We start from the raw sequence: 23,513 nt of genomic DNA, 5'->3' as shown, positions 1-23,513 counted from the left end.
TACACAAGACATATAATTTAAAAAAGATGTTTACTGCCTAACAAAGGCAACAATAAACACTCTAATACGGGGGCGGGGCCCCCCACAAGCCCAGGAGCCTGAACACCACACACACACACAAACACACACACACACACACACACAACTAAGGAATCCTGAGAGTGGGAGAAACAGTTTTCTCCAGAGAGGAGCATAAAACTCATTATCAATAACAAAAACTCAGCCCTAAAAACACACATACAAGTAGCATCATACAGACTGAGCACGTTGTACTAATGTATTTAGGTATGTGTGCAGAGAGACAGACAGACATACGTATATAACAATAATTGGTGAAAAAATAAAGCAATGAATTTGAAAAAGGGGGTACATGGAAGAGTTTGGAAGAAGGTATGGGAGTGGGTAAACGGTGTAACTATATTAGAATCTGAAAAAAATAAAGAAATATTTTTAAATTAAAAAAAAAAAAGACGAATCAGCCAGGCAGTGGTGGCGCGCGCCTTTAATCCCAGCACTTCGGAGGCAGAGGCAGGCGGATTTCTGAGTTCGAAGCCAGCCTGGTCTACAGAGTGAGTTCCAGGACAGCCAGGGCTATACAGAGAAACCCTGTCTCGAAAAACAAAACAAACAAACAAACAAACAAACAAAGCAAGACAGATCAGTAGAAGTGAGTCCTTGCTATGTATGAGGTCCTGGAATTGATCTGCAGCACCACATACATAAGTAGAGAGAGTGAGTCAAAGAGATTACAAGCACACGCCTGTAATCCCTTAAGACTCAGGAGATGGAGGCTCAAGGATCAGAAAAGGTCAAGGTTAGCTAGGTATATATGTGAAATCTCCTATTTAAGATTCAAATCTTCAATCATACAAAAACTAGATGAAAGCTGGATAGATGATTCGACAAGTAAAGACACTTGCTGCCAAGCCTGATTAAGTGAGCTCTACCCCTGAGAACCACATGGCAGAGGTTGTCCTGATGGCCACATGTACTCCATATTGCCATCAACACATAAACACAGACACTTTTTTTTTTTTAAATAAATGAAGATTTAGCTCAACAGTTCATCTCTAGACAGAGAGATGGCTCAGAAATTAAGAGTTTGCTGTTCTTCCAGAGGACCTAAATTTGGTTCCCAACACTCACGTCTGGCAGTTCACAACTGCCTATAACTCCAGATCCATGGACTCTAAAACCCTCTTCTGGTCTCCACAGGCACCTGCATGCATATGGCGTACATTCATACAAACATACACATATGCACATAAATAAAAATAAAAGCAGTCAGGTGTGATGGCACAGGTCTTTAATCTCAGCACTCAGGAGATAAAAGCAAATGGATCTCTGTGAGCTCGAGGCCAGAATGGTCTACAGAGAGTTAGTTCCAGGCCAGCCAGGATGACATAGTGAGACCCTGAATCATGAGCCAAAACCAAACAAAAACATTCTGTTAGGGCTGGTGAAGTGGCTCAGCAGTAAAAAAGACTCACTGCTCTTACAGAGGACTCAGGTTCAGTTCCTAGCACCCACCTGATACTCAACCATTATAACTCCAGTTCCAAGGTATCCATGTCCCACTTCTGGTACCCAAGGACATATGCGTGTACATACATGGAGATCACTCATACATATGAAAATAGATAGTAAGAGCAAGCAAAAAGATAAGGACCTTAAGGTTTTATGAAAAGAAGTTACTACTAAAATAAGTGTCAATTATACACAGCTGAAATTACAGATCTCTGATAAACTATGTAACAGCCTTAGTAGGATGGACACACACTCTTTAAAATACTTGTGTTTGTGTTCATGTTCATGTGTAGAATGGTATACACATACTTAACACATTTGGCACTCTACTGTATACTCCAGGCTCATTGCCCTGAGAGCTTACAGGGGATTCCAGCCTCTGCCTCCCTTCTCATCACAGGAGTACTAGGACTGCAGACATACCACTGTGTCAGCCTTTCCACTGGTTTTAAGGATCTGAACTGAGAAGGTCAGGCTAGTGTGGCAAGCATGTTTACCCAATGAGTCATCTATCTAGCCCTTTTTTTGAGACAAAATGTAATGTAGTCCAGGCTGCCCCTTTTTATGTTCTTAAAGATGACTTTGAGCTTTTAAGCAGCTTTCCTCTACATCTCCAGTACTGAGTATTATAAGTGTACACTATTATAACAGGTTTTATACAGTATTTGAAATCGAATCTAGAACTTTTCATGATAGGCAGGTACTCTAGAAACTAAGCTACATTCTCAACTCTTGTGATAGCTATATATTCTTATTCTATAAAGCATAACACTCATCTATGGTGAGTAAATTCTATAAAGCATAACACTCATCTATGGTGAGTAAATGGGAAAAACTCTAGAAATCTTATATGCAGATCAGAACACAAATATGTCTGGTCTGAAAGATGATCTTTCTGGTTTTAAAGTAAAGATCTAAGACCAAAGTGACAACGCTAGAAAGCAAATATTTACAGAAGGGAAAACTTCACAACAAGAAGGCATGCTCTGTGTTTCTGCAGTTCTTCAGACAGGGTAGCATTTGGAAATAGGGATAGCAGTTTGTTCAATTTTGTTTGTTTTGTTTTTCCTTGTCAATATACAATGATTGGATATTATATATTTAGTGGGTAGGATGGGCAGGCAAGCAGGGAGGGTATATAGGGAGCTTTTTAACAGAATGAGTCAAAAGCATGCTTTACTGAGAAACACTGAAAAGAAATAAGTAAGGCTTCTATCTACACAGAATGATTGCAGTGACTTCAGAATGTTGCAGTTAAGAACATGGCCTTGGGGGCTGAAGAGATGGCTCAGCGGTTAAGAGCACTGACTGCTCTTCCAGAGGTCCTGAGTTCAATTCCCAGCAACCACATGGTGGCTCACAACCATCTGTAATGGGATCTGATACCCTCTTCTGGAGTGACTGAAGACAGTTACAGTGTACTTGCATATATAAAATAAATAAATCTTTAAAAAAAAAAAAAAAAAGAACATGGCCTCTAGACAGTCAAGGTAGTACACAGCTATAACCCCAGCACTCAAGAGGCTAAGATAAGAGTACAGAGTTTGAGGCTAGCCTGGATTACATAGCAAGACCATCTTATAACAACCAAGAAAGCTGGAGAGATGACTCAGAGGGTAAATCATCTGCTGGGCAAACTCTGCTGACCAGAGTTCCAACCCCACAGCACACACATAAATCCCTGGCAGGCATGGTAACCCTTCTGTAATTCCAGTTTGGAGAGGCAGACACAGGGATTCCCAGAGTAAGCTGGTTAGCCTGATGATCTAAGTAACCAAGTACCTATGTAGTAGAAGAAGAGTCCTGACAGTTTTCTTTTGACCTCCAAATGTATGGCATGGCACACACACTAAAATAATGTAATATTTTTAAAAAAAAATTTTTAAGAGAACATAAAGGCTGAGACAGGGGGATCTCTGAGTTTGAGGCCAGCCTGGTCTACAGAGTGAATTCCAAGAGAACCAGGGCTACACAGAGAAACCCTGTCTCAAAAAACCAAAAAAGAAAAAATGTGAGGGCTCAAGAGATGGTTCGGTGGCTAGGAGTACTAGTGGCTCTTCCAGAGACCCAAACTGGATTCCCAGCACTCACATAGAAGCTTATCACAGTTTATAACTCTGGTTCCAACACCCTCCTCTAGGTCAGCTGGTAAAAAGTACTCACCATGCTGGCCTGACAACCTGACCCCACTGTGAAAGAAAAGAAACAGGTCCCAAAAGTTGTCCTTTGATGTCCATATATATGCCACGGCACACACAAACTCACATTCATAACACATACACACAATAAATTTACATTGAAATTTTTAAAGAAGATTAATATGAAATTTGGATACAAATTGCTTGGATTGACAAGTCACTCTTGTCTTTTCTATTATAAGAACTAGGACAAATTAATCAATTACTGGATCTGGGCTTCCATTTTTCTTTTGAAATGAGGATATAGAGGTACTTTACAGAGTTATTATGAGAATTAAATCAGGTAATATGTATAAATAGTATCAACTGGTGCTTGCCCCATAGCAAATATGATACCAAATAAAGAAAAAAGTCATTTTGAAGAAATAACTCAAGCGTGGAAGCTGGAGGGTAAGACAGTGTAGAATGAGGAGACCAGCAGAGATCATGAAAGGCCTCTGAATCAGGAGGGCTATCACAATACACACGGAACTGGGTAAGTCTTTCCTCTAGACCCCATCCTCAACAGTGCCCAAAGAATACAGATTGATCAGAGCAGGCTCTTTCTACCTGTGCTATAGCTATAAGAAACAAAACTGCTGAAGGCTAGAGAGGTGACTGAGTAGTTAATTTAACTCCTGCTTCCTATTGAACAGGTTACACCTCATGTAATCCTAACACCTGAGAGTTGGTGGAGGCAGGGGGATGGGCTGTTACACAGAGACAGGAGGAGGAGAGAGTGAAGAGAGAGAGAGAGAGAGAGAGAGAGAGAGAGAGAGAGAGAGAGAGAGAGAGAGAGGAGAGACAGAGAAAGGATGCTTATACAACTTAAGAAGACTTTTTGTTTTGTTTTGTTTTTTCCAGACAGGGTTTCTCTGTGTAGCCCTGGCTGTCCTGGAACTCACTCTGTAGACCAGGCTGGCCTCGAACTCAGAAATCCGCCTGCCTCTGCCTCCCAAGTGCTGGGATTAAAGGTGTGCACCACCACTGCCCGGCATTAAGAAAACTTTTTTTGTCTGAGTTAGGGATCACCATGAGTCTAAGGTTAGTCTGGGCTAGAGTGAAAGCCCTATCTTAACCTAAAAAAAGGGAAGAAAGTTTGAAGATAGCTCAGCAGGGCCTGCCCACATAAAATCAGATGAGTTGGCATGTAATCCTAGCACTCCTACAATGAGATGTGAGGCAGACACAGAAGAATCCTTAGAAGCTGGGAGGCCAACTCACCTCAAATAGGCAGCATGGAACAAGAGATCCTGTCTCAAACAAGGTGGCAGACAAGAACGGACACTAGAGGCTGTCCTCTGACTTCCATAGATTACATGCGTTTATACAAAAGAACACACAAAGATTAAAAAACAGTAACAAAAACTTCACCCTCTCATCACCATTCCAATTTACTTTTATAGCCAGTTTCACTAACTTTCGAAATTGTTAGCAACAACATGTACATACTTCATGTTTCAATAACACAAGTATTTTATAATAGTATTCGATTCACTATGACACGATTATAGCTCTTGTTGGCTCTCTCCACTATACCGCCACAGATTTTTCAGACATTTGCACTTGATATGGACTTTTATATCAATGCAAATGTTTTTGTCCTTACTACTTCAAAACTTATTCCTTTCCTTTGAACTAAAGTCCCCAATTTCTCTTTATAAATAAGAAAAGAGTTTGTTTTTTGTTGTTTTGAGACAGGATCTCTCCATGTTACCCTGGCTGTCCTGGAACTCACTATGTAGACCAAAATAGCCTGGAATTCACAGAAATTCACCTGCTTCTGCCTCTGGAGTGCTGGGACTAGAAACATGCACTACTATGCCCAGCTTGAAAAGAGCTTTTTAATTTGTTTTTTGTTGTTGTTGTTTTTGTTTTTTTGAGACAGTGTTTCTCTGTATCACTTAGGCCACCCTGAAACTTGCTCTGTATAACAGGCTGGCCTTAAACTCACAATCACTTGCCTCTGCCTCTTGAGTGCTGGGATTAAAGGCATGTGCCACCATCAACCTTGGGAAGTATATATTTTTTTAAAGCATTAAAAACCCAAAATTGGCCAGGAGAGGTGGCACTTGACTTTAAATGGAGCACTGGGAGACAGAGACAGTGAATTCTAAGCCATCCTTACTGTTCAAGGCCTGGAAGAGCTATATACAAAGTCCCTGTCTCAAAGATAAATGAAATAAAATAGAAACTCTTAGTCAATCCAAAAGGTCAGATTATTCAATCAAGGTCAACACTAGAGCTTAACATTGTCTTCAAAGCCAGAATTTATATGAGTTCTTAACCAGAGGTCTATGGACTCCTCAGGGCTACAAGGTAATTTTGTGGAGCCCATTAAATTGCATGCAAAGTATTGTACATGCCTTTTTCTGGGGAGAGGGTCCGTACCTTTCATCAGAGTTTCAAAGATATCTGTGACCTCCAAAAGTTTAAGAAGTGCTCTAGAGAAAAAAGCAAAAACAAGCAAATGTGATTAAAGAGTAAGTCCTGCTTATACCCTCAGGAGTGCCTCGGGTTCTCGTAAGACTATATACCTGAAATCAGGTCAGAAAACATTAGGTAAGTGAGGTAGTCAATCAAATGCAAACTTATGAAGTAACAAATACTAGTATGGTGAAAGGAGGAACTCCATAAAGGAAAGTCATGGGGCAACTAGTGACTTACTTCAGGATTTCAAAGGGGGAACAAACAGGAATACCGAATAGCCCACTCACTTTTAATCTTTCACCTAAAAATGAATTTTCTGTGTAAGTTTTATAATATGTGTAACAGTACAGAACTATATAACTTACACAGATTAAAAAAAATGGAGGTGGTTGCTCAATTTTTCCTTATTTGTTCAAGTAATCATTAGAAAACTTATGATATCCATTATAGCTACATCAAGTTAACAGCGACTAGAATAACAAAAATCCAGTCATGAAATCTGAAAGCCCAACAGTTAAGAAACACATTTGCTTTCAAACAATAATGTCACTTTAACAGACTAAATTACAGGAGCTTTTTCTAAGCACCTTCATTTACAAATTTTAAAGGAAGACAAAACGCAGCAATTTTTAAGGGTTTTTTTTTTTCAAGATTAAAAAAGTTTTCTTTGCCCGTGTGTGTGTGTGTGTGTGTGTGTGTGTGTGTGTGTGTGTGTGTGACAGAAGCAGGTGCCTGAAGACACCTGAAGAAAAAAGCAGGTCCCCTGAAGCAGGTGTGTTCAGGTGGTTGTGAGCCACTTGACTTTGGTGCTGGAAACCAAACTCCTCTGGAAGAAAGAGTCCTAACCAGTAAGCCATTTCTCCAGGCCCAATTATTAACTTTTAAGGAAAAAAAAAAAAAAAAAAAAAAAACGTTTTCATGGATGGAGAGATGGCTCAAAAGTTAAGATCACAGACTGTTCTTTCAGAGGACCCAGCACATATATGGAGACTAAAAACTATCTGTAATTCTGCAGGTACACAGACATACATACATACAAAATACCCATACACATAAAATAAATAAATCTTTTTAAAAATCACAATCCAATAATTAAAAGCAACTATTAAAAAAAAAAAAAAACCAAACTGAGCATGACAGTGAATGCCTCTAATCCTGACACTTGGGAGGCAGAAAGGTAGGATCTCTGAGTTCCAGGCCAGCTAAAGCTACAGAGTGAGATCCTGCCTCAGTGAAGAAAGAGTGAATGAACAGTTCTCAGTTTTTATTAAGTTTGATTTGTACAAGATTCCCAGAATAAGGTGACCAAAACAACTAACAGTAAAGCTACTTGTGAAACACAAACAATAATCAACATAGTTTCTTAATTCTTCTTAAAAGGAATTATTGTCCTTACAGAATAATAATTGAAGGGCAAGTCTAAATACAAGAAAAGTACTTCAGGTTACCAAAACGTACAATTCAATGGGTCCTGTGGTTCAGAATGTCACCAAGACGTGACACTAAGGCATCCTGGAGAGATGGCTCAGTGGTGAAGAGCATTTACTGCTCTTCAGGACCCAAATTATTCTACTCCCAGTACCCACATCAGGCTGCTCACAACTGCCTCTAACTCCAGCTCCAGGGGATCCAACACCCTCTTCTAACCCCCAATAGCATGCATGCACCATACACTCACACAGACACACGTAAAAAAAAACAAAATTAGACCGGGGGGTGGGGGGGCGCGTACCCAGAGAGCTGGGATCCTTCCCAAAGATAAACAGGACAAGCAAAATCCTAAGATTTCCAAACATACTTCATATACCTCCAATATTACAGTTATCTACCCTACACATTCTCTCTCTAGTGGTAAAACAGTCAGGAGAGGGCAGAACGCCGAGAACCTCCTGAGAAAACTCGAAAAACTTTTAAGGCTAATGTATTCGCCATTTTACAACCTCTTGGAGATGCCTCTGCCCCAGGTTTCCACCAAGAAACCTATCTTAAGGCCTCTCCTCTCCTTGGTTTCAAAATTCGAGTCCGGGGTCTTAATCCCACCTTGTTAAAAGAGAACTAACTGGAAGCAATTTCTGGGTTATGTTTGAGACATATTCAGGTAAACATGCAACAATGCCACTATATTCTAAGGAAGTTCAGCTCTGGAACAAGAGGAGTGACTACATCAATCAGGAGAGAAAAACATAATTTTGGGTCAGCATGGGACACGGGGGAAGGACCACTGACGTAATGCAGATTAAATGAAAAAAGGAGTATAAAAGATAGGAGGCGCTTCACAGCCGGGTAGGGAAGGGTGACAGATCATAAAACAACGAGAAGAACAAATAACAGCAGGTAAACACCAGGTAAAATAGCAATTAAAATACTGAGTAGAAACGGAGTTTAAGATAGGCCTAAGGAAGGAGGCATAAAACTACAACGGGAGCCAGGAAAGAAGTGTAAGCAAGCGCCTGACAGGAAAACACGTGGAATAAGGCGGCGCAGGGCCCGTGTAGGATTTAGGCTCCAGAAAACCCCACCTCAGCCTTCCCAGCGTAACGGTACCTTTAGCTTGTGAAGCTCCACCGTCTCGGTCGCCATCTTGCTGCGCCTTACTCCACCAGACCCCACCGCTGCCCCCGCCTCAGGAGCGTAGGCTCATCCAACCAATCGCTGTCACTCTTGCTCCCACCTCACACCAACGGCTCTTCCCATTAGTCAGTGGCGGCGTCGCTCTCACGCCTCTTGGCCACTTTCCACCGCTCTCTGAAAAGGTGGGTCCAGGGATGGGCGGGGTTTGCATTGCCTAACGATAGAAAAGGCGACCAATTGTACATCCCCATTGCGTAACCAACCAATGATTAGGGACAGCGCGGATTCTGTTCCACCAATAGGGAGAGCGCAGACAGGGCGAAAGTCGGCCACTTCCTGGAGACCACAGGTGTAAGAGCTAGCGCTGTGCTCCAAGCCGGACGGGGCTCCTGAAGCTGACAGGTAAGGGCTGCGTGAAACTTGAAAAGGTTACGAAGAGAAATTGGTGGGAGTATTGGGAAGGGCGGCGAAACGACAACCTTGAGTTCGAGAGGTCACGTGAAGAAAGCCTTAAAGTGACATGCGAAACTGGGACTCTGGGAGGAGCATGGGCGGACTCTGTACTTGGAGAGTTTGGGGATAGGCAAGAACAGGTTTTAAAAAAAGAAAACTAGGCTTTAGAGCTAGCAGAAGCTTAAAAGCTAAAACCGCCTCTAGAAGGGGAGGACTTCATTTCTTGAGGGACTGAGGTCAGACCCTTTCCTAGACTAATGTTAAAATTGGTAAGTTCTTGAGCACCCCACGTTCAGCGAAGGGATGAAACTGCTTGGCTGCTGACAATGCCGAGCGGGTGAGAGACAGGATGGACAAGCCTCAGGAAAAAAGATGGGGACTAGAGGTAGCTTTACTCTCGATGCCTTCTTTATTGATCCCTTGGTTAACTGAATAGCTTTCTTGTGGGATTCTGGATGTGTGTGACCTCTTTATAATTCATTAACTTCTTCAAGAAAGTAAATTAAAATACTCCCGATTCCCCTGGTCCTTCAAGTAAGTGTCACAGTCTAAGCTTACTGCTTCATGTTTAGTTGAAATGTAAAGATCTGAGTTAAAATTACAATATTTCTATAGTAGTGAGGACTTTTTTTTTTTTTTAAACAACGACAAAAAAAGAAAACCACTTGTGTGAGTACACAGGCTAACAACTGCAGGTATGGAAGTCAGAGGACAGTTTGCAGGAGTTGGTTCTCACCTTCCACTGTATAGGTCCTGGGGATCCAACTCAGTCTTTAGGCATGGTGACAAATACCTTTTCCAGGGCCATTGCGAAGACCCTCTTGCCTTTTTTTTGTTTTGAGAAATGATCTCGTTAGCCAAGGATAGGCTCAAACAATCCTCATGCTTCAGCCTCTCAAGTGCAGGGATTTACAAGCATGAGCCACCACACCAGCTGCTTCAGCATCTTCTCAAGTTTTAACAAAGTCTTCAGTTTTTCCTTTTTTTTTTTTTTTTTTTTTTTTTTTTGCATGATAGGGAAATCCTTTCATTCCCAAGACTTCAGGGAATTTTGGCTTTTCAGGAGACAACTGGGGAACAAACTCAATCAGGGGTAATGAGGAAACTGAATTGGACTCCTGCCTGATCCCTCACTGTGGTAGGATGAATGTGGGGGTGGCACACAGCGAAGTAAACCCCAACACTCGAGTGATGAATAGTCGGGGCATCTGGCTGGCCTACATCATCTTGGTAGGACTGCTGCATGTGGTTCTCCTCAGCATCCCTTTCTTCAGCATTCCTGTTGTCTGGACCCTGACCAACGTCATCCATAACTTGGTGAGCACTAAACCACACCCTGTACCCAACCCAGGTCTATCACAACCAAAACAAAATAAAGTCACCAACTGTTTGGGAATTTATGTCTTCCTTTTGGGAATCTTAGCATAATTCTTGACCCAAAGGACTACTTTCTACCCCTTATACTGTCCCTTTCCCTCTTCCCAGGCAATGTATATCTTCCTACATACAGTCAAAGGGACACCCTTTGAGACCCCTGACCAAGGAAAGGCTCGGCTTTTGACACATTGGGAACAGATGGACTATGGACTACAGTTTACCTCCTCACGAAAGTTCCTCAGCATCTCTCCTATTGTCCTGTGAGTCTGGGATGGAGGAGATGCTGGGTCAGAAATGGCTCTACTAACCAGGGGGAAAAGGTACTCGGGTTAGGGGAAAGGTTTAGTTAGTCAAGTGCTTACCACAAAGGGTAAGGACTTGAGTTCAGTCCCTAGCACGTATGTAAAAGTTAGATGTGGCCACATACAACTATGGGTACCTATAGTCCCAGCACTGAAGAGTTGGAGGCAGGAAGATCCCTAGGGCTTACTAGCCAGCCCATTTAGCCAAATTGCTGCACTTCAGAGTCAGAAATCAACCCTGTCTCCAAAAAAAAAAAAAAAAAATCTCTGGTGTCCATGTGTACTCACACTTGAACATATACCTGTTTATACACACACATAAAGTATACAAGTCCTGCGCCTACAGAGAGTATTATAAAGTACAAGACAGTAGTCAAGCATTCCTTGCTGGTTCCATGATATTAAGGAAAGGAGAAGGGACTGAAAATAACTAAACTCCTAACTAAAGTCAAGTGATTTTACAGTCTCAAAAGAAGCAAGAAGGTAAAGGCAGACTGTATGTTAATACTTAAAAGTAAAACTGACTTGGAGAAAGGAAGCAAAAAGGGCTTCAAAAGTCATATACGTTGAAACAGCTTTGGCTGTCATTTGCAATTTATCCTTAACAAACTGAATTATAATTTCTAGTTAAAAATTCCTTCTGATTATATCTTGAACCTCATAGTAAATATCATTGATTAGCTGGAATCGTTTTAGACTACATGCAATAAAACTAGTAATTCAAAATAGTTGCTAGTAAGGCATGAGTGGATACGGGAGGCCAGCCCCAGTCACCCTGTGTTTCCTCCCTAGCTACCTGCTGGCCAGCTTCTACACCAAGTACGACGCTGCTCACTTCCTCGTCAACACTGCCTCACTGCTCAGCGTGCTGCTGCCGAAGCTGCCCCAGTTCCATGGGGTTCGTCTCTTTGGAATCAACAAATACTGAAAGATAGGTTGATAGTTCTGCAGGCATTGAGGGAAGGCACTGGAACAAATATATAATGTTTTCCCTTCTCTACACTATCTTCTGTATCTTGGAAGCCTGAGAGATAAGATAAACCTTTCTAAACTCCAAGAAGGAAGAAATTGGAAAATGGGGTTCCTGGGCCCAGCCTTCATAGGGTCAAGATTCTCTGAATCAGGAAAGGTGGATGAGGTTAAGGGCCCTACCACTCTCCTCTATCTAGCAAGAAGCCATCAATGTTTGGGCAGCTTTTCTGGTGATTATGTTTTTCCACATCTTCTAAACCTACCAATTTCAAGTTCTGTTTTGCTGTATATTTTTCTTAAAATAAAGTCTTTCAGTTATGGCTGAAATTTGATAAGCAAGGACAGAGAGATATTCTCATAATGCTGGGAGAAAATACAAAATGCTGACTTACTATAAAAAATCACTACTCCTTTGGTCCAATAGGGGGTACCTTTCACTCACAGATAATAGCAAGGAAAGAATTCTCAAATAAGAAAAAAAGAGCTAGCCGGGCAGTGGTGGCACACACCTTTAATCCCAGCACTTGGGAGGCAGAGGCAGGTGGATTTCTGCGTTTGAGGCCAGCCTGGTCTACAGAGTGAGTTCCAGAACAGCCAGGACTACACAGAGAAACCCTGTCTCGAAAAACAAAAAAAGAAAAAGAGAAAAAGAGCTCGCAAGCGAGGTGTGGAGGCACACATCTATAATCCTAGCCCTCAAGAGGCAGAAGAATCCCTGCAAGCTGGAGGCCAGCCTGGTCTATACAGTAAGATCTATCTCCAAAAGAAAACAGAAAAGGATTCCCAGCTACATGGGTAAAGAAGAGAAGGAAGATTTAAGTTGCCAGTTATATATTTATAGAAAGATAATCCCCTGGCTTTAAATAGATATGTACATACAAATATGAACAAACTTAAAAAAATACAAACCCTTGGCTAACAAGGGGGCCTCTGGGAACCCCTCTATCCTTCCCCCTCACCCAAGGGCACAGGGCATAAATTTGCTTTTTAAAAATTAATTAATTTTGGCCATCCTTGCAACAACAAGCCTGAAGTTAGGTGGCTTACCCATAAAGTGAAAGAGGGGGAAAAAATCAGTTTCCACTCTTGAGTTCTGTATCTCCAAAATTAGGGCTACATGCTTTTTCCTTTAGCTAGAATATCAGGGTAAAGGGGGGGGGACCCCTGAAATGGGTTAAGAAATAAGATACACTCATTTAAAAGGGGGTGTGTTTCATCTGCTCTAAGAGCAAATGATAAGATAAAGGCATACAGACCCCAGAGAAATCCCCAGTTCCCACACCTCAGAAACGCATTGTCTAGACTAGGTCCAGACCCTAAGTTCTTTGCTCTAGCCACCTCCTATTTCTTTGGTATTGTCAGAAAACAAGATTCAGTTCCTGGGTGTTGGGGAAGAGGGAGAAGAGGTCATGGGCTTCCTCTAAGTACTGAGTGAACAATTTAAAATGTTTCCCTTTTTAAAGTATTTTAAAATAAATCAAATTCCATCCTGTGCTGTACACAGCCCTTTTTTGACTCCCTGACATTGATTTGAGGAAGGAAGAAAAGGGGTGTCATCGTTGGAAGGGCCGCCTCACTTTCTTCCGCCGTTTAGGTTTGGCTTCTCCCTTGGGTACTGAACTGTTGGGCCTGGAGGTTGAAGTGGTCCCAGGGCCAGGGTGAGGTGCAGCAAAGAAGTTCCCATTGGACATCGGCCCTGGAGGTACTTGAAAGATCCGGCTCAAAAAATCTTGAAGGTCAGCAGGAGGGGACTCTGGAGTGGCTCTGAGGGAGAAAAAAATATGAGGCAGGAAACATTACAGTGAGCTACCAAATTTAGCCACACATAGGGTCAGTTTCCAAACTTCCTAGAAAGCAAGGCATCTGAAACCATACAACTGACATAGTAGGTAAGTGAGAAAAGTATCACCTACCTCTGCCGGCCACTGGCTCCTGGTACCCGAGAACCAAATGAGATGTGGTAAGGAACTCTGTGGGTATCTGGGGAGATGCCCACACGCTGGCAGCCAGCCCACTCTGCAAACAGAGATAATTACCAAAAACATCCATTCATAGCAAATGAGATGAAGAAATTAGATCTAGTATTTATAGGTCAGAAGTGTACCTGTGATGTCATACACTTTTCCATCCATCAGTGCAAAGTAGGTGATCTTGAGGCCCAACATGCTTGACTCTGCCCAGAAGTCTCCTTCCTCAGCAGGATGCAGCCTGTTACACTCAGCACAGTATCTGGCACTCTTGGGTTCCCGGTCCATTTCAAACCTCCTGCAACCCAACACAATAACTCTTTAATACTTTTCAAATGTTCATTACTGTCAAAGATGGCCCAAACACTAATGTTATCTTTATTCATCTGTAATACCTGCCTCTCTAGCCTCTGCCTTCAACTCTCTTATTTTGAGGTCTCGGTGTGTGGCCCGGGCTACACTTACACATGTCATGCTTCTACCTCAAACTCCCAAGTGTTGCTATTACAAGGGTATGCTTCCACATTCTGCTTTCACATTTCTATATTTAAGATATTTTTTTCTTTATGTTTCATTAGCATATAACAATTATAGACAAAAACAAGCTCTGATTATATTTTCACACATATACACAGTATATCTTGATTCTATGCACCCCTTATTACTTTCGTCTTTTTCTCCCTCCCATTCCCATTGCACCTTAAAACTATTGCCGTTTTCATGTCCTGTTCTTTGTTGGGAGGTAGGGAGTGACCTAATCAGTTTTATTAATGTTGCTTATAGGGACATGGGCACCTTACCTTATCAGTGGCTATATAAGAAAATTTCTCTCTTTCAACAACCATTAACTATCAATCCTCCAAAAGGTAAGGCTTTGTAAACTCTTTTTTTTTTTTTTTTGGTTTTTCGAGACAGGGTTTTTCTGTATAGTCCTGGCTGTCCTGGAACTCACTCTGTAGACCAGGCTGGCCTCGAACTCAGAAATCCACCTGCCTCTGCCTCCCAAGTGCTGGGATTAAAGGCGTGCGCCACCACCGCCTGGCTGTGTCTGTGTGTTTTAAAATAAGCAGTAAGAAAAAAAAGAAAGGGAGCTGGGCGGTGGTGGCGCATGCCTTTAATCCCAGCACTTGGGAGGCAGTGGCAGGTGGATTTCTGAGTTCGAGGCCAGCCTGGTCTACAGAGTGAGTTCCAGGACAGCCAGGGCTACACAGAGAAACCCTGTCTCGAAAAACCAAAAAAAAAATAAAAAATAAAAAAAAAAAAAATAAAACACACAGACACACCCCAAAAAGGCACATCTATGTTAAGGATTTTACAAAGGTGACTGAATAGAACTAATACTGACGATGGAATCTGAGCATCACAGGTCTATAGGAAAATTGTCTTCACACCTTCGATAGCCATCACTGCCCACCTGTATCTCACCTCATAGCCTTGTGAATGTTAGGCAAGCCCTTCTAGAATGTACTAATACACACTAGCTTCCACCAACTCAAAAGCTCAGAATGTCATCACATTATATGTGAGGCCTACCTGACATTTCCACCAGTGCAGTTAAAAAATATCCTGAGGGGTTGGAAAGATGGTTTAGGGGTTAAGAGCACTGTTGCTCTTGCCAAGGACCCAGGTCTAGTTTCCAGCACTGACATGAGGGCTCACAACCATCTGTAACTCCAGTTGCAGGAGATCCCCTTTTTCTGACCTCTGCAATCACCAGACACACATGGGAAATACATGTACACGCAATCAAAACATTAATACACACATAAATCTTTTTTAAAAAATTGAAAATGCTTGTTTTATAAATTTTGTTCTATAGCTATAAAAATCTGGGCTAGTGAGATGGCTCAGTGGAAAAGGTATGTGTCACCAAGCTTGATGACCACAGTTCAGTACCCTAGGTCCATGTGGCCAAAGAAGAAAACTCCAACAGTTTGTCCTGGGACTTCCACACATGTGCAACTCTGTGTACACACAGATACAAGCACACATGCATGCAAGCAAATATACACACACAAGTAAATATAATTTTAAAGATTTTTTTAAAAAATTCAGGAGCTGGAGAGATGGCTCAGCAGTTAAGACAGCACTTGTTACTCTTTTTTTTTTTGGTTTTTCGAGACAGGGTTTCTCTGTGTAGTCCTGGCTGTCCTGGAACTCACACTCTGTAGACCAGGCTGGCCTCGAACTCAGAAATCCGCCTGTCTCTGCCTCCCAAGTGCTGGGATTAAAGGCGTGCGCCACCTCCGCCCGGCACACTTGTTACTCTTACAGAAGACATAGTTTTGATTCCCAGCACCCAAGATGGTGGTTGGTAACCATCTGTAACTCTTGTTCTAGGGACTTTGATGCCTTTTTTTTTTTTTCTTTTTCTTTTAATGGATGGAACAGGAGTACCATATTTTACTTTGTTTTTTAAAAAAAAAAATTTTTATGTGTATGAGTATTCATCTGTGTACCACATGCATGTCTGGTGCCCTTGGCCAAAAAAGGACACTGGGCATCAGATCCCTTGAGAATGGTATGATGGATTGTTGTAGGCCACCACATAGTTGCTAGAATTAAATATGGGTCCCCTGGAAGAACAGTCAGTGCTCTTAACCGCTGAACCATCTCTCTAGCTCCAATCTTTTTTGTTGTTTTGAAGATTTGTTTTTATCATTTTTAAGTTATCTGTATATGTGCCTGTGAGTATGTGTGTGTGTGCCTGTGAGTATGTGTGCGTACCTGTGAGTATGAGTGCATGACTGTGAGTATGTGTGCATGACTGTATGCGTGCATGACTGTGAGTATGCATGCATGACTGAGTATATGTGTGTGACTGTATGTGTGCGTGACTGTGAGTATGTGTGTGTGACTGTGAGTGTGTTTGCATGACTGTGAGACTGTGAGTATGCATGCATGACTGAGTATGTGTGCCTGTGAGTATGTGTGCGTGACTGTGAGTATGTATGAGTGCCTGTGAATATGTGTGTGTGACTGTGAGTATGTGTGCATGACTGTAAATGCCCAAAGAACCAGAGGTGTCTGGCTAGAGCTGTGGTTACAGTTGTGAACCACCTGTTGTAGATGCTGAGAGCCAGAATTGGATCCTCTGGGAGAAGAACAAGTGCTCTTAATCATGAGCCATCATTCCAATCCTAAATCCTCAATTGCTTAGAAGTAGGATAAAAGTAGAAGCCTTGGGGGTCACAGTCTGTAATCCATAATCATCAATAACACTCCAAGGAAGGCCTTTGGCTACCTAACCCCTAAGTGTAGCTGTTATACTGTCGTCCTGGTTCATACCTGTGCTTTCCTTGGCATCTACTGCACATCATAGTGTTCATTGCCTCCTTGAGGTCATCTTGTAGCTTCGACAGAAACTCATTCACTGACCGGCTGAGTTCATTCTCTGCCATTCGTTTCCTAAAAAGAGAAAGGCTTTGTAAGTCAGAGGGTATTAAGGCACAAAGAAAGACAGATCTGGATGCCTCTGTAGAGTAGTGGTTCTCAAACTTCCTAATGCTGTAACCCTTTAATACAGTTCTTCATGTTGTGGTAACCCCCTAACAATAAAAATTATTTTTATTGCTACTTTATAATTTTGCTACTTATATATAACATATTAATAATAAAATATATAAATATCTGATATGCAGGATATCTGATATTTGACTCTTGCAAAAGAGTTGTTGGGTAGTCAATGAACCACAGGTTGAGAACCACTGCTGTAGAGGCTACTGGCTAAGTTAAAATAAAAATCTAAGTTCTTTCTGCCTGACAGCCTCCACCCACAAGTTCAGGGCCTTCCAATAGAGGATTTTCCATTTACTTCACCTGAAATGTCCCATTTCAAACTCACATCTCATATTCCTTCCGCCTCTCTGGGTTGCTGACAATGTCCCAAGCTGCCCGCAAAACTTTGAAGGCCTCCTCAGCCCGGGGATGTTGATTTTTATCAGGATGGACCTATGCAAAACACAGAAAATTTTCATCACAAATCCATTCCAACCTTCCCCCATCTCAGGTCATGTATGTGTGTCTGTTTATATGTGTACACATGTTCACCATATGTGTGCCTAGCGCCCACAAAGGTCAGAAGGAGGTGTCAGATCCCCAAGAATGAGAGTTATAGGCAGTTGTGAGCCACTATGAATCCTGGGAATTGAACTTTGGTGTTCTGCATGAGCAACTTCTAACCCATCAATCCAGCCTCTTATTTTTTCTTAAGATTTTTTTAAGAGGTGACAGATCCTTCTGGAGCTAAAGTTGTGGGTAGCTGCAGCTGTCCAGCATGAGTGCTGGGAGCTGAACCTAAGTCCCCTACAAGCACACTATCCTAACTACTAAGCCATCTTTCCACCTCCTCACAGATATTCTTATATCAAAGAGTTCTCTTTCATTATCCTTTGGAGAATCAATATAGCTTAATAGTCAATTACTCTAGTTTTGCAGAGAGATCTGAGTTTAAATCCAGGCTTTCCTTTTAAGTTGTATGGCCTTGAATATTTTTATCTGTTATAGATTTTTGTTTGTTTGTTTGTTTGTTTGTTTGTTTGTTTTTGGTTTTTCAAGACAGGGTTTCTCTGTGTAGCCCTGGCTGTCCTGGAACTCACTCTGTAGACCAGGCTGGCCTCGAACTCAGAAATCCGCCTGCCTCTGCCTCCCAAGTGCTGGGATTAAAGGGTGTGTCACCACTGCCCGGCTCTGTTATAGATTTTTAAGAGGATTAAATAAGAACATATATGAAGAAGCAAGGGAGATGGCTCAGTGGGTAAAAGTGCTTGCTATGCAAGCATTAAGACCTGAATTCAAAGCCATCCTAGAAAGAGATGGAAAGTAGACAAGAGAATCTTCAGACACCAGATAGCCTGACATAAGCAATAGAAAGATATCACAGAACCTGTCTACACAAGGTAGGAGACAAGGACCAACACCTGAAATTGTCCTCTGACCCCACCCCACCTTATGTGTGCAAACACATTCAAAATTCACACACACAAAATTCCCATATAAAGTGTCTGGCTCTGGGGTGATCTACATCCTGGTTTGTCTGGAACTATCCCAGATTAGCTCAAAAGTCCCATGCATACGTAAACTCCTTAGTCCCAGACAAACAGAGATATAAGTTACCTTACCTGACATTTTAAAGCCCTTGCATTTTACTTTTATTAGCAGTCTTCATATATGTTTCCAATATGTTACAACTTCAAACTCATCCATTTCCAACTTCAAAATTTCTTATCCAAAGCTGGAAGTATAAGCTCATTCCTATAATCCCAGCACTTTGGATGATAAAGCAGTAGAAATCATGAGTTCAAAGCCAGACTCCCCTCTCTCTGATCCCACCTCCCTGACTCTTTCCAACGCCTCTGACCTCCTCAGATCAGATGTAAGCTCTCAGCTACTGCTCCAGCACCATGCCTTCCTGCTGCCATGCTCCCTGCCATGATGGTCTTGGACTCACTCTCTGAAACCATAAGCATCCCCCCAATTACATGCTTTTCTTTGTAAGTTCACCACAATAAAGACGTAAATTGATATACTTTCAGTTCTTTCAGAGAGGCAAACTAGTAAGTTCTGGACAGAAATTCTATCCTAGAACAAGAGAGATCATTAGGGTAGAGCTGGGTATATAAAGGATAGGACAACTACTCCAAGAGAAGTTGGAAAACAAAAATGTTTGATATTGCCCAAGAGAAGATATCTGCTAAAAGTTCTGAAGGTGAAACAAAGGGGTTCTACTACTATTAGTAACAATTTGAGGGGGGACAGTAATTGTTATCCACTCTAAGATGATTCCAGGCTATCCACCAGGGAATGCATTTCCCACCAAATTTAGTTCCTTGCTAAGTTATCAGTCTGGGGTCTTCCTGTTCCTTTAATTGTCAAGAAAAGCCTTGAGTGTCCATTCCTCTTTATGTCACACAGCCACTATGGTAATTTGAAAATCGTACCGTTTTAACAATCCAGACCCATAAATTCAGTACAAGTCAGCCTCCGGTGCAATTGTATACATATTACTTATATTCATAATGTAGTTTTACTTGTACATACAAAAATAGCAATAGCAGAGCTGGGGGCTTTAGCTCAGTTAAGAGTGCATGCCTAGAATAAGCAAGGCTCTGGGTCTGATCCCCAGCACTGCCAAAAAATAATAATTTCTCTCAAGTACATAGTTAACAAAGCCAATCATATCTTCATGCACATGTGTGATATCTATTGATTTATGCTTCTTTTTTCTTCCCTTTCATACTCTGTTTTTGTTTTGGTTTTTTTTTTTTTTTTTTTTTTTGGTTTTTCAAGACAGGGTTTCTCTGTGTAGCCCTGTAGCCCTGGCTGTCCTGGAACTCACTCTGTAAACCAGGCTGGCCTTGAACTCAGAAATCCGCCTGCCTCTGCCTCCCAAGTGCTGGGATTAAAGGTGTGCGCCATCACCGCACTCTGTTCTTAAAACTCTTGTTTTCAGGTTAAAATGTGTGTACCTCAGTGGGAGAGCACCTGGCTAGCATGCACAAGGCTCTGGACTCCATCCCCAATACTACAAGAAAACAAAAGCTATTTTCTTCCTGGTCCTGGAATAACCATTCACATGCACATCCTCAACACTCACATACTATGTCTACACTTGCCTCTCTAGGAAGAGGCAGATCTTCTCCGTGGTAAAAAATCTCAGGCTGGAAAGATGGCTCAGCAGTTAAGAGCACTGACTGCTCTTCCAGAGGTCCTGAGTTCAATTCCCAGCAACCACATGGTGGCTCACAGCCATCTGTAATGGGATCAGATGCCTCCTTCTGGTGTGTCTGAATACTGAATACAGCTACAGTGTACTCATATACATAAAATAAATAAATGTTTAAAAAAAGGTAATTTCTTTAAATTCCTCCTTTACCATTCATTCATGGTGCTGTATGTGTAAGCCCAGCCTTTCCCAAGAAAAGTCAGGAAGATCACAAATTCAAGGCTAGCTGGAGCTACATAGCAAAACCATACCCCAAAACAAAATAAACATCCCTTTGTTCAGGTGATAGCAACTAAGGGACTGTCTGATTCTTCCCTACTCTAAGTACAGAGGCTTCACTTAGCTATTGCAGAGTAAGTCCATCCCTTCCTTTTATATTACACGCCGCCACAACCACCCCAAAGACCTCATAACAAAAGACTTGAGATGGAGAAAAGTCAGATTCCTAGTCAGAGAAACGTCTTTATGACTCTTTCCTAAGAATGTTACTTAGCTAAGTATGTAAGTCGCAGCACTCACAGATGGAGCCAGGAGAAGTCATGAGTTCCAGGTTAATCTGTCTACACAGTGAAACCCTGCCTCAAAAACAAAACAGAGGAAGGAAATCCTTCAGCTTCAAAGTGGCCTCCTACTCACCTTCCCTTAACTCTACACTCCCTAAAAACTGGAACAGAAAATATGGGTAAAGAAAAACAAGAAGAAGCAAAGGATACTCACCATTACTGCTAGCTGCCTATAGGCCTTCTTTAGTTCAGTATCGGATGCTGTAGCTTCAACCCCCAGCACGTGAAAAGGGTTTAGTTCATCCTCAGGAACCCCAGCCATGGTCAACAATCGGGCCACTTCCTCTTCAGGCTGGTAGTATCGCCCGCTAGCTGCAGGTGCGCTGCCCGGCTTCTTAGTCCTCTGCTTGACCCAGGGCAGCTCCAGCCAGCCCCACTGAATTAACCTTACCAGCAGCTGCCATGGCCTGCTATCTTTCAGCAGAGTCAAGCAATGATGTAAGGCTGGAGAATCCAGCCAAGAGAACAGCCAAGCGGTCTTATCCCTCCAGCATAACCGGTTGCCCAGTCCCACCACAAACCTCCAGCCCAACTGTAGACATCCCAAAAAGAGGGCTAGAGCCAGGAGGAGGAAAGCACCCACTACCCTAAGAATACGGGTGAATAGCCTTGCCGCACAGAAGAAGCTCTGACCTAGAAACAGGAACGTCACACGGGCCCAGCCCCCCAGTCTCCTGGCCCAGACCCCCACCCAGACTCGAAAAAGGTCCAGGTCACTGCCTTTCAGCTTCCTGCATGAGTAAATGAGATGGCCACAAGTTTCCACATACTCTCCCACCAATACCATAAGTTCAATCAGCCACCAGAAGCCTGCCTGTCCAAGCTGGCAGAGTTCCTCTACTCCCCACAGTCCCAGACCTCTGCGCTTATCTGTCTGACTTCGTTTTCGGGCCAGCCGATGACGACCTGGGGCCTTGGGTTCTCTGCGTCCACTATCCCGAACATCCTCCTTGGTCAGACAACGGTGCCTCTGCCTCCGGGACGGGGGTTTCTTTCCGCTGGGCACACGTGAAAAATCACTGGGAAATTTAAGAGGTTCCTCATCATCATATTCTTCTTCTAACTCTTCATCTTCCCCCAAGGCTGGAGAGGTGCAATGGTGGCAAAGGCTGCTAGAAGAGCCATCTCCTTCCTCGGAATAAGTCCCTTCTGGGACTCCAGGGCTTCCCTGGCAGTTACAAGCAGATGGAATGGAAAGAAAAGGAGGACTCCCATCCTCCTGGTACCCAGTCTCATTCTCTCTTGAGAGTTCCTGGTCCACTCCTGACTCTTCTGAACATGTCTCGCTCTCATCAGGACACCTTCCTTCTCTAGGTGGTCCTGGACCCCTTGGAGGACCATGCCTTGGATCTGACCAGTGGGCTGGTTTTGGAGGCTGTGTGTACTTAGGGCCGGAGTGCTCTTTGAGGCATCGTGTACCATTAGGAGCAGTCTCTCTCGAGTCCCTGAGTCCTGAGAATGAAAGTATTTGGGGGCCCACAGAGGATCCTGATGTACTGAGGGAGGAACCACCACTGTGATGGGCTCCACACAACCCTCTTTCTCCCGGGTGCTTCTGGGCCATGACCCCGGGGCTTCCTGAGGATTTTAGGTCACTGCCATCATTGCCTGTAACAAAGATATCAACTTGGGAATGGTCAAGGATAAAACCAAGAATTAAACAATCTCAAAATAACATATTCAATGTACTCACTCCCCAGACAATGTTAGTTCAAATTTTGGGGAGACGGATATTCGCTAAACCTAACAATAAACCTGAATTAAACAGACCACAAACCTGCTTGCACCAACCCCGACCTCAGAAACCCCCTTACTCCCGAAATCTTTTTTTTTTCCTTCTTCTTCCTCTTTCCCCAAGAAGCTAAACAATCTTCAATCTGGGAAATGGGGAGGGGAAGAGGGGGTGCCGCAAAGGGTGTGGTCGGAGGGGGGAATTACTCTTAGAAAAAAAAAAAGACAGCCTGAAAGAGGGAGGCCGCAATCTGTCAGAAAAGGGTGGGGACCGTGCAGATCTAGAGGAAAAACTGAGGGCGGAGCTTCGAGGTGCCCCTGCAAAAAGATCACCTGAGAACCCACCGACTGGGTACCAGGGGCAAAGGCGACGTACCGAACAGCGGCGTTAACTCCTCCCCCCTCAAGCAGCTGCGCCTGAGGCCAGGGGGAGCCACAAGAGCAGCTCCCCCGGCTCCGCCTCCCGCTCACGCTCCGCTTCCGCCTTCCGTCCCCGCCACGGCCGCCTACTTCCACTTCCGGGGTCACCGGGGAAAAGACGGGAAGGAAAGAGAAAAGCGGTTGGCCGAGACGCTTGCTTGCGGAGCTGGCTCGGAGTCAATCGAGGAGGCGGTGCTAGAGCATCCGGCCCCACCCCTTAAAGTGCCCTAGGCCGCCACGCAGGTCCTGCTGTAATCGAGCTGAAGCCTGCGGACTGTATTCCTTGTCACTGCTGAAGC

At 43.0% G+C, this 23,513-nt stretch overlaps 3 protein-coding genes across 6 annotated transcripts in view; 1 reads left to right on the top strand and 2 right to left on the bottom strand.

Moving 5' to 3' along the window:
- The window catches only part of Sarnp (SAP domain containing ribonucleoprotein), a 55,027-nt gene extending 46,143 nt beyond the window's left edge, over positions 1-8,884 (bottom strand). Inside the window, exons 1-2 of one of the 2 annotated variants that reach the window (XM_028786695.1) lie at positions 8,679-8,884; positions 6,096-6,148 (exon numbers count right to left, since the gene is read on the bottom strand). Coding sequence is in view for 1 of the 2 variants with exons in the window: in XM_028786694.1 (XP_028642527.1) it covers positions 8,679-8,714 (36 nt within the window). In the remaining variant the exon portion in view is untranslated. The remainder of the gene's footprint in view (positions 1-6,095; positions 6,149-8,678) is intronic. The other variant, XM_028786694.1, reaches the window with a different exon arrangement.
- A 109-nt stretch (positions 8,885-8,993) lies between these two features.
- Ormdl2 (ORMDL sphingolipid biosynthesis regulator 2) lies at positions 8,994-12,148 on the top strand. 3 transcript variants are annotated; one of them, XM_028786658.1, is made up of 4 exons: positions 8,994-9,107; positions 10,222-10,475; positions 10,644-10,795; positions 11,630-12,148. In XM_028786658.1, exons 2-4 carry the CDS (start codon positions 10,302-10,304, stop codon positions 11,763-11,765), a joined length of 462 nt encoding a protein of 153 aa, XP_028642491.1. In that variant the 5' UTR covers positions 8,994-9,107; positions 10,222-10,301; the 3' UTR covers positions 11,766-12,148. The 3 variants fall into 3 exon arrangements, with proteins under 3 accessions (XP_028642491.1, XP_028642490.1, XP_028642492.1); XM_028786657.1 differs by having other exon boundaries at positions 9,020-9,107; positions 10,176-10,475; XM_028786659.1 differs by having other exon boundaries at positions 9,037-9,107; positions 10,301-10,475.
- Positions 12,149-12,623: 475 nt separating this feature from the next.
- On the bottom strand, positions 12,624-23,296 carry Dnajc14 (DnaJ heat shock protein family (Hsp40) member C14). The gene is made up of 7 exons (XM_028786608.1): positions 23,171-23,296; positions 21,218-22,671; positions 17,621-17,727; positions 17,065-17,184; positions 13,914-14,074; positions 13,723-13,825; positions 12,624-13,573 (listed from the first exon to the last, which is right to left on the bottom strand). Exons 2-7 carry the CDS (start codon positions 22,625-22,627, stop codon positions 13,363-13,365), a joined length of 2,112 nt encoding a protein of 703 aa, XP_028642441.1. The 5' UTR covers positions 22,628-22,671; positions 23,171-23,296; the 3' UTR covers positions 12,624-13,362.
- Positions 23,297-23,513: the final 217 nt, after the last annotated feature.

Source organism: Grammomys surdaster, unplaced genomic scaffold (genome assembly GCF_004785775.1).
Source record: "Grammomys surdaster isolate TR1022 unplaced genomic scaffold, NIH_TR_1.0 125562, whole genome shotgun sequence".
In the NCBI taxonomy this organism is placed as follows: Eukaryota; Metazoa; Chordata; class Mammalia; order Rodentia; family Muridae; genus Grammomys; species Grammomys surdaster.
The sequence above is the reverse complement of the archived record's forward strand: the minus strand, read 5'-3'. Positions and strand labels throughout refer to the sequence as shown.

Coding starts and splice junctions, on each gene's coding strand:
- Ormdl2 (XM_028786658.1), top strand. CDS start 10,302: ATGAATGTGGGGGTGGCACACAGCGAAGTAAACCCCAACACTCGAGTG. Junction 10,476..10,643: donor CCAACGTCATCCATAACTTG/GTGAGCACTAAA, acceptor CCCTCTTCCCAG/GCAATGTATATCTTCCTACA. Junction 10,796..11,629: donor AGCATCTCTCCTATTGTCCT/GTGAGTCTGGGA, acceptor TTTCCTCCCTAG/CTACCTGCTGGCCAGCTTCT.
- Dnajc14 (XM_028786608.1), bottom strand. CDS start 22,627: ATGGCCCAGAAGCACCCGGGAGAAAGAGGGTTGTGTGGAGCCCATCAC. Junction 17,185..17,620: donor AGGCGGAAGGAATATGAGAT/GTGAGTTTGAAA, acceptor TTCTCTTTTTAG/GAAACGAATGGCAGAGAATG. Junction 13,574..13,722: donor GGAGCCAGTGGCCGGCAGAG/GTAGGTGATACT, acceptor TTTCTCCCTCAG/AGCCACTCCAGAGTCCCCTC.